Here is a 10489-nt window from a genome sequence, read left to right as displayed (position 1 = left end):
TGTGACAGCTTGAAGAAAGGCAGAGCACATTGCATATGTAAAACAAGAGGGCTCTGTGCTCATTATGGCCTTCATCATTTAGCTGCCAACCCAAAACATTTCCCTTTGCCACTCTGTAGCTGCAGGATCTTTTTGTGTGGTGGAAATTTGCCGAGAGATTCTATTTTGGGTCATGGTCAAAGAGGTCAGTGCTTGTGTGAAGGAGGGTATTCCTCCAGGTTTTTGGCAGTAGAAGCTGTGGAGGGGAAGACCCTGAGCATGGTTCACCTCTGAGGACACCAACTGCAGTGTCATTGCCTGCCCTTCTGGAGAATCACTGCTCTAATCTGATTAAGGACATTTCTCAGATGAGTCAAGTGGCTTTTGTAAATTTAACCACCTTTTCTGATCATCAGGCTGGTTAAACACATAGCAGTGGAGCCTCTCTCCACTGCTGTGGCAAAGACAGCCAAGTGCAGTGACCTGACTTGGGACTGTTGTTCCCAAACAACAAAAACACAGATTTTTTGAAGTGGTGACAGCACCCAAGTTTGTGGTTTGCTTGTTTTCGGTTGTTTTTTTTTCTTTTTTGGAGGAAGAGAGGAGACGTTTCACAATCATCAAGATCCTCAGGATAGTCTGACTGATGTATGAGTTCAGCAGCTCCTGAATATTCACCCTGTAGGCTTAGAAACCTCTCATAAAGGACATAACTTTATCTTGTCCTTGTGATTTTGTGCTTTGATTCACCTAACTAATGATTTATTATAACCTGGAGGGCAATAAAAAATACTATGCTGAAGCTTTTATTGTTTCATTTTGGTTGGCATTAAATTTTGGTACCATCTTTTACTGGTGTTCCTAACTCCCTGCCTGTGTAAGTTCAGATTAATAACCCTGGTGTGAGGGCACGTGTTCAGCACTGCCTCTGCTGCTCCAGCCCCTTCCTCTGCTTGAGGTTCTCCTCTCAGTGGGCTCTCCTGCATCCCATGTTGTGTTTTCACAAGTTTTCATTTCAGGTGAAATCATGCCTGCAGGTTTATCTTCCTTTTATTTCCCATTTTAATTCATCCTATAAATGAAAAAGCTAGATTTGAATATAGTAATTATTACCATTATAAACCAATATTTTTACTTATTTGTGGTGCAGCACCACAGGTCCCACTGTGGTGGACACAATAGGGCAGCACCACCAGCTCCAGTCCCTCCCCAAAATCACCAGAACACGGAATTTCTTTTGTTTCAGGTTTTTCTGGCGGGATTAAGAGTTTTGTATCTGCCTGTGCACCCCACTTTATAAAAAGGGAAGGCAACAATTTTTGAGCTGCTCCTGCCAGGCAATTGTTGCCTGCTCTGAACTGCCAGGCTCAGAGGGACGCTGGGGCAGCTGATGTGACATTGACCCTGAGGTAGGAAACAGCTGTCTCAAGCACTGCCCTTATCTCCTCTCCTGTTAGCTGGTTATCTGGAGCCTACACCTTGCAACCTCAGGTGTATTGTCATCCATCATTCCCTATTTTCTTCTGCGTGCTGGTTCCTCTCTGCCCTTCCTTTGTTAATAACCCAGTTTGCCTATATCCATAAAAATATCTGATTGTGATACCATTTATCCAAAGCACCACACATCCATCATGTGCTTATGAGCCAGATAAACAAGGTCTCCTGGGAAATATGCCTCCAGAAATATATAGGATAAATAACTCTATCAAATGTATGTCAGTGTGCAAGAGGGGAAAATCCATTCATTAAAATCCGGGTGGAACTGCAGTGTTTTATTGTACCCTCCAAGCTTTTAGTTTAACTAAGAAACGTACATTTTTGCTGCTTATCTCATCTTGCACAACTCTCCTGCTGCCCACTTCAGCATGAGATATATTAGCTTCTTCCACTGCCATTGTAAATGTGTAATTGCTCATAATCTTTTTTTTTTCCCTAGACCTTACAGGCAGCTTCTTCCTTTCTTCTAACTTCAGCTTCGCTGCTCCTGGGTTTCAGCCTGTGGATGTTTGAGCCCTGGGGTGCAGGGGGAGGAGAGGGGCACTCCCCACCTGCCTTTGGTGTTTGGAGGAAGCCCTTGGGTTTGTGTCTCAGTGCCTTGGGCTGTGAGGTGAGTGATGAGGATGAACAATTGCAGGTGAAACATGGCTTTTCTGCTTTTATTTATATGTTTCATGGTGGGATTTTGCATGCTGTTTCTTTAATCACTTGGATTTTTTATTTTTTTTTTGGTGGTTCTTCTGTGATTTATCCTTTTAGAAACAGCTCTAAAAGCTGAGGATGCAGGTTGTTTTCCTGCAGGCCCCATCTTTTCCCAGCCTCCAAGGCATCAGATCCTTCTGTTCATTAATTTCTCCCCTCTGGTCAAAAAAGAAGCATACTTGGTTTTCTGACTGAGGTGACTTTATACTCATTTACTTGCAGGCATTTTTCTGAGTCCTAAGAAGTCAATGTAAAGGTAAGAATTGCTTGTGATCCAAACTGGTCCTTGGTGTAAGAGCCCTGTCTCATGTTTCCACATAACCAGGCAGCCCAATGCCAAAGAAAATTCATTAAATCACCTGTTGTGATCCTACATTTCACATTTCTTTGGATGTCTGAATCACACTGATCCATGGGTGCTTCATGCTGCTGCATTTCCAACACAGAAGACACCGAATTCAAACCCTTGTGAGCAAATTCCTCTCTGGGTGAACAGCTCCTTCACCTGGAATAGCAAGGTTAGCCCAAAAGGCCACAGCTTTGCCCCCCAGCAAAGGGATTTTTTCACAGAATAATCCATCTCAGGGGTTGAGACAGCATGGCTTGTTGTTTTCAGCCTGTAGTTTCATTTACAAGCAAAACAAAAAAAAAAAGTGGTGAAAAAATTGGCCTTTGGCAAACATGCCCACAAAAGAAAATATGGGGCCAGGTCTTCAGGTGCCATAAATCAGCTGCAGTGAAGGGGCAACACTGATTTACATCAGTTGAGTGTCAGCCTGTAAATCCCCACTGACACACAGTTGAAAAACAAGCATTTCCAAGCACCTGAGCAATTTCTTTCACTAAACCACCATTCCTTTCTGCTCCCTCTCTCCATTCAAATGCCTACAGAAGGGCTGCTTTGTGCTTTGAGGTTTTGGTGCTGTTGTTGTTCATAATGCCTGATTCCTTCTCAGGGCTTTTTTCCCCCCTCTTCTCCCCCTGCAATGAAAAGCTCAGTAAAATGAAGTGCCATTGGCCTCCTGTCCATCCCAGGTTTTTGTGGCAGTTCATTAAGAACAGGGAGCTGCAGGCTCTCGCCCTGCTCTCTGGACACAGTTCAATACTGTGTGCATTCTTGTGCTGAGATTTACGTCTCACATTCAAAAAAAGCCCCTTAAATCAAGCAGCCTGTTAGCATCTTCTCAGGCTCTGTGTGCCTGGGAGATAAAATGCCTGCGTGCTAATAGTCAATTCATCACTGATCTTACAGAGCAAAAGCCTTTGCTTGTGTGGGAACATCCTCTGCCCAACACTTCCCTTCGAGCCTCTCTATTTATTGCTTTATTTATTTATTTAAAATTCCTCATCAACTTGGGCTTGCATTCTGCAAGGATGCTTCAGCATCTTTAGGCTGAAGCCTTCTCCATGCAGAGCAGCATATGGCTTTGCTGCAAAGGCAGCCCTGGCCAATATGCTGGACTTACAGATCTGACAGTGCCAACTTACAAAAGTTTCGTGGTACATATGTCAATACCAACTGCATAGATGGTGAGCTTTTCCTGGATTTCCCAAAGAGAAATACATAAACTCCCTGGGAGTCAAGCTCAGTTGTGTAAACACTCGCAGTGAATTTATTTCATGACATGCTGCAGCCCTGTGGTCACCCAGCAGCTCCACCTCCTTTGGGTCGGTTCTGTGCCATCTCCTGTGCTGCAGCAGTGCTGTTGGACACTGGTGGGGCAAAACCATCCCATCTGGTGGGGCAAAACCACTGAGCACTTGGTCAGGTTTCACGTGGTCAATCCAGCAGATGCAGAAACGCATCACCGGTCAATGATTCCTCCCAGGGGTTAACTCCATCACACTCCTGGAGTATTTCTAGCCCAGCCCAGGTTCCAAAGCACCCTGTGCCAGGCACCTTGTGCTTTCAGCAGGCTCTGCTCTGGAGGTCCCTGCCAGCACAGGGCTGCCCGCCGTGCTGCGGGGCAGGGTTGGAGCAGTGCCGGCTGCGCCGCGCCGTCCCTGCCTGGCACGGGGACCAGCCCGACCAGCAGCTCCAGCGCCCGTCCGTCTCACCACCTGGGACACACAGAGAGAAAGGGAAAAACAAACAAAAAAAAGGGATTTCAGGTCTGGCTGAAGCTTCTCTGGATATGGACTCCCTGCTCTATGCCAGCCAGGCCCAGGCTGTTGAGATCGAGGCACTTTGAAGCCAGGGGAGATGAATCAGCATCACCCCAAACTGTAGCCATGATATTTTCTGAAAAATCCTTTCCTTAAGATTTTTTTCTCCTGAGAAGCTGAGAGGACTCATGAACAAAATGTCAACAATGATTATCTGCTGCTGTGGAATGCAACAGGTGCATTTGTGATTGGTCTCATGTGGTTGTTTCTAATTAATGGCCAATCACAGTCAGCTGGCTCAGACTCTGTTCAAGACACAAGTTTTTGTTATAATTTCCATTCCTTTTCTATTCTTAGCTAGCCTTCTGATGAAATCCTTTCTTCTATTCTTTTAGTATATTTTTAATATAATATATATCATAAAATAATAAATCAGCCTTCTGAAACATGGAGTCAACATTCTCATCTCTTCCCTCATCCTGGGACCCCTGCGAACACCACCACACCAAACACCAACAGCTCTTTCTTGTCCATCTCATCTGAAACCCTCTGGTTTTCCTTTCCCAAAGCACAGCTCACAGCTCTCTCTGCAGCAACTTCTTGCCTCTGACCAAGGCAGAGTGACAGAAGTCCCCTAAAGCTGTGTGGATGTTGTGGAAAGTCCCTTTGGAGATGGGTCGTTTCAAAGCTTTTTCATTACAGTACAGACTGAGTTGTCAGGAGTGGTCGATACTATGGATTATGGCGGTGCTCCTGAATGATGGGAATGCTTGATGGCTGTCATTTACTGTCGTTTTTTATTTACTCCTCTGGCCTTCATGCCTGGCCTGGGCACTTTATTAATCCAGACAGTGCAAATGGATATGTGTGCTCTTACTTAGTGCTGGCTGGGAAGCTGAGTTTTCCATCTGCTGGAACATTGTTCTTTTAAAAATCAAAATTAGTTTGGTCTTAAATTAGTTTTGCAACAGAAAATTTGAAATTAAAAATTGCCCATGAGTTTAGAAGTGTGCCTGTCCCCACTGTTGCTAAAATCAAGGAGCACAGGGCTGGCTGGTCCAGTGCTCTGCTTTGCTGGCAGGTCCTGGGCTTCCCAAGCAAATTCCTGAGATTTGGAGACAACTTAATGAAGCTGAGCTTTTTTAAAAAAACCACTTTGCAGTCACTGAAGCAAAGCTTTGGCATTCAGCCTCACAAACCATCTCCCCAGCTCTGCTCCAGCTCCTTGTCTCATCACAGTTTTGATTTCCCACTGGTGAGACCCCAGTGATGAGCCCACGGTTGGAGGCCTGGAGCTCTGCCTGGTGGAACTGCTCTGAAGATGGATTTTTCTGCCAGCTTCATGTGCTGAGATTTAGATTTTTCTTTTTTGTCATCATGAATCAGGACAAAAATATCCAGAGAAAGCTGCAACTTTTTTTGGAAATGAAAGAGCCTGTTCTGACCCCGGCTTTTTTTGCTACCCACTTAACTTTTTAGGATAGTATAGAAAGTGACAAAGAAAACATAAATATAAGCCTGTCACTTTGGAAAAACATATTTTTTCACCCCAAAATAGACTCTCTAGTCAAAATGCATCCCAGGAGGGGGTGGGAAATCTGGCAATGTAGCAGTTTTTTACTAAAATGGCTTTTTTGGTGACGAGTTGTGTGAGCAGTTGCTTCACCTGGGCCTTTCCTCTTCCCTTCCCTTCCCTGCCTGCTGAGGTTTGTGCTCTCCCCCTTGGAGCAGCCATCCTTAGTGGGATGCCACAAGCCCTCCAGAGGATTTCCTGGATTTAATCCAGCAATTAAGTTTATTATTACTATCTCTATTCATAGTAATAACAAATTACAGAATGGTTTGGATTGGATGGGAACATCTCATTCCAACCCCTCTGCCATGGGCAGGGACACCTTCCACTATCCCAGGCTGCTCCTGCTCCAAGCCCTGTCCAACCTGACCTTGGACACTGCCTGTGATGGGACAACCTACGCCAGGGCCTCACCACCCACACAAAGATTTTCTTCTTCATATCCAACCTAACTCTGCTCTTTTCCAATTTAAACCCATTCCCCCATCCCCTGAGCTGCTCAGCTCAGGGGCTGTTCAGCATAAGCTGTCAGAACTCAGTACATCCCTCCGGGTGTCCAGAGTTGCTGAGGACCTCGTTGGGGGGCTTGGAGACCCTGGCACACAGCCCATAACACCTGGGGATTTGATTATGGCCCCTGGAGCAAGTTACCAGCTTTGTATGAGGACCTGAAAGTCACAGAGGTTTGAATAGTATAATAATAAAATTATCACAGGGTGAAAATGTAGATTTTAGGATTTTTGGTATGGGGGTTATGGGGACAAGATGGAGGAACTTGGGCATGTCCAGCCTTTCTTCTTCTTCATCTTGTTCTCCATTTTCTGCTGTGATGCTGGCACTTTGGGATTGGTTTAGAGTAGAAGTGCACTGTCTAACATAGGTGATAGGTATTGGGAATTAAGGTAAATATGTTATATGTGGTTTGTAGTATAAAAAGACAACACCGCCTCGGGGGTGATCAGAGTGCCTGGGGCTGCCTGGCTGAGCAGAACTCAGCTGGGCAGAAAGAAAATTTTATAGATAAGAATTAATAAACAACTTCAAGACCAAAAACTGAAGAGCTCTGACTCGTTCTTCGGACACACAGGTCAAAACAGAGACATCCTGCACATCTCGGGGCAGCAATTAACAACCAGCTACCCGAGATAAGCCAGCCACAAAACACAGACGGGATTGATGTGTGGATGGCAGGAGCTGTTGGTTTAGCCACGTGGAGAGGGAAATCCACCCCTTTGGGCTCTCACCTGGGCGCTGGGTGAGCTGGCAGGCGGCTCCTCGGTCCCCAGGGCGGCAGTGGCAGGAGCAGCTGTCCCCCAGCAGCACGGGCACCCCGTTGTTGTGGCAGGGCCCGCAGCGACAGGGGCTGAATTCCAGCAGGAACTCACCCAGAGCCCTCCTCAGGTGCTGCTCCTTGCTCTTCATGTGGCCGAGGCTGCTCCTCCGCAGGATTTCGTGGATGGGCTGCAGCTGCAGGGGGATGGAGATGGATGGCATGGGAACAATTTCAGCTGGGCATGGACTGGGATGCTGTGACATTGCTGGATAAATTCAGGACTCGAGGAAAAACTCATTTGTCTTCCTCGACAGCTGCATGTGCATCATGCAAATGTGGTGCTGCCCCAGTGAGGAGCCACCGTTCCAAAACCTTCCTCATCTCAGGGGTTTGTGTGGGATTGGCTTTTCTGGACATGCTTTTAGTAGGGATTGGAATGATAAATTAAAACACCCCAGTAAGCCCATTTTTTGGACTGATTTCTTAGTGCTGTCACAGTCCCTGAGATTCTTGCATGCTTTTTGCCTTTTTGAAGAAAATGTTTTGGTAAGAGCTTTGGACAGAGGATATCATCAAAATTTATTGCCATCCTATCCCTTGCAGTGGCCAGATTGTGAAATATCCAGTAAATGCTGAGAATGAGGAATTTTGCCTATATATCTTTTGCCCTTTGATGTAGTGAAATAATACTGTCATCTACAGCTTTGGGAATGTAACTCACTCATCATATTTTCCAGCAGCAAGATCCAGTTCCTATATCCCAGTCAGCAAAAATAGTCCAGTCTGGACAGAAATTATAACTTGACCAACTGAGTATTAATATTCAATGAATATTAAAGCTAAAATCTTGGGACTGCATGAGGACATTTATTTACATTTGTCCATTGATGCTCCTGGGCAAACGCTCCCTGTCCAGGCCAGGAATTTGTTCCAGGGAAGAGCTGGGTGTCAGCTCTGTGAGAGTAATTTGTGGGCAGGATCAGGATCAGCTGGGCTTTGGGAAGAACTCTTAGGCAAATTTGCACAAGCCTGTTTGACAAACTGAGGGGACTGCAGATAAGAGCTGCTGAAATGGCCCCTCTGGTTGCAGGGAGCTCTGGAGAGGTCAGTGCATGGTTTACTGGAAAATAGAGAGGTCAGTGCATGGTTTACTGGAAAACAAAGAGGTCAGGGCATGGTTTACTGGAAAACTGCAAGAAATCTTGCCCAGAATTAATAGGAACTTGTGCAAAAAGGTGAATAACCTGCAGCTGGAACTGAAAGCACTTCTGTGTTATCAGATCTTTCTGCTGCTGCCCAGGAAGGTTTGCACAGTCCTTCTTGCCCTGCCAATAACACAGATAATTCCCAAATCCATTTTCCCTTCTCCCACTCTCTGTCAGAGCTTTCAGACCTGCTTTCAAATGAAGACAAGAGAGATAGAAATGGCAGCATGGCCCTGCCATGACAGAGATCCTTCCCCCACACTCCACAGCTTCTCCTGGAGCAGAATGGTGATCATCATCATGGGGTACTTGTCGTCCTGCTGACCACAGCTGAGGACTTGTGGCCACCCCCTCGTGCCTCTGCCAGCTCAACCCTGGATTATTTGTTTGTAGGATCACTCTTTTCTGTCTCTTTCTATCCCCTGTGCTTGCACCCATCTCCTCCTCCCCAGGAGCCCTATAAGATGCTTCAGTGATCTTCCCATTTTATGGGGCATCCAGTGAAACAAAAGGGAGAATAGAGCCTCACTGATTTTTATGGCCACAGACCTTCTTTTGGAGTGTGGAGAAAGACAGGACCCGCCTGACAAAGTAGCCAGGGGCTCTCTGCTCAGAGAACTCCTGGAGGAGGGCTGTCTTTGCAGAGATTTTGCTGGGTAACAAAACACCTTCCCCAGCCCCCTGTGAGTCCCCTGCAATACAGGAGGGTGGACAGCATCAGGGAGAATAGTAGGGATGAATACAACTGCAACTCATTGTGAAGTGTTGGGGAACACATCAGAAACTTAACCTGGCACTAATCCAGCATTAAGCTCCTTGTCTGTCTCCCTGTGGATGCAGTCAGTGGGAGATGTACTCCCCATTGTGAAATGAATAAGAGGTTACCAGATCAGTGGCCCATTACATTTAATCTTGTTCTGTGATGGGATCACAATAAAAATACGAAATGATCTGCTCGACTACACTTTCATTCCTTAGAGCAGCAGAGTTTCTTCAACTGCAGAAAAGCCTTACCTGGAAATCAATAACAGCAGGATTATATTTTAATGACCTGCCCCAGTGACGATACATTTTGCCATCCCAACTCTTCAGGAGCCCTCCACTGGAACTGGTATCTCCCCCTCTAATCCGGGGAATAATATCTTCCACAACTGCACTGTGGCTCCCAGCATCTGCAGAGTTGAATTGCACAGGTATTATTCAGCTGCTGTTTCCACACAAAAAGGCTGCAGGAACTGCTCAGTGGAGGGGAGATCAATTGTGCTGTCAGGGGCTGCCTCCCGGGATCGATGTGAGCTCAGTGCTCCCTGCTTGTGGGGTGAGCCCTGCCACCTTATCACAGGGTGACAACTTGAGCATCCCAAATCCTCTGAGCTGATAACAGCTGCCTTGGAGCAGGTGCTGATAACTCCTCCAGCCTTGGTTTCTGGGTAGGACATGGGCAATAGGTCACACTGTCTATAGCTCATTAAGAAATGTACAAATCTGGGGGTTCCTACACTCTTTGAGTACTTTTAAGAGTCAATTTTGATTCAGTCTGTCATTGCTGTGGACTGCAGCTTCCCAGCCACCCCACAGCCTCTGTTTCTAATCCAGATATATTGCTACATAAATTCCTGCTCTTTTAAGAGACATCAGTACTCCTGGAGATGTGAACCCAAAGTTTCTGTGGTCCCACCTTGCCTGGGGGATGGCACCGGAGCTCCCTTCCTCACACCTTGTGTGACCCTGCACGAATCTCTGTGCCTGAGTGACCCAAACAAGCGACCCAAGGAGCCTCAGGAGACCCCAGCCCTGCTGCTGTACCAGTATTCAGGAGTCCTTTCTGTTTGCAGTCAGAGTGTGTCAAGGTTACTCCCAGATCCAGGTTCTTCTTGCTGGCTGTAATGCCAAGGGACAGCCCAACACAGGCACTTATCTCCTCCATGCTGATGGCTGCAAACCAGAAAGCAGACAGGTAAATCCAGTGGCTCACGCTGTTCATTTTCCTACTTCTGTTTTCTATCATTGAAGAAAAGATTCAGTTACTTTCATGGCTTGTATTTTGAAGTCAAAAGCTATTTTGGGCAGAGGACAGTGGAAAACCACAATATTTTATTGGGGTATATTGGGCCTATCGTATATTAGATAGGCCCAATATAATAATAATATAAT

The 10489-nt window shown here is 46.1% G+C and overlaps 1 protein-coding gene across 1 annotated transcript in view; it reads right to left on the bottom strand.

Moving 5' to 3' along the window:
* Nucleotides 1–4087: 4087 nt before the first annotated feature.
* Nucleotides 4088–10489, bottom strand: part of C8A (complement C8 alpha chain) — a 21875-nt gene continuing 15473 nt past the window's right edge. Inside the window, exons 8-11 of the mRNA XM_005422961.2 lie at nucleotides 10142–10270; nucleotides 9350–9507; nucleotides 7102–7324; nucleotides 4088–4239 (exon numbers count right to left, since the gene is read on the bottom strand). Of these exons, the coding sequence (XP_005423018.1) occupies nucleotides 4088–4239; nucleotides 7102–7324; nucleotides 9350–9507; nucleotides 10142–10270 (662 nt within the window). The remainder of the gene's footprint in view (nucleotides 4240–7101; nucleotides 7325–9349; nucleotides 9508–10141; nucleotides 10271–10489) is intronic.

Source organism: Geospiza fortis, unplaced genomic scaffold (assembly GCF_000277835.1).
Source record: "Geospiza fortis unplaced genomic scaffold, GeoFor_1.0 scaffold396, whole genome shotgun sequence".
Taxonomy (NCBI): domain Eukaryota; kingdom Metazoa; phylum Chordata; class Aves; order Passeriformes; family Thraupidae; genus Geospiza; species Geospiza fortis.
This window is presented reverse-complemented; position numbering and strand designations above follow the sequence as displayed.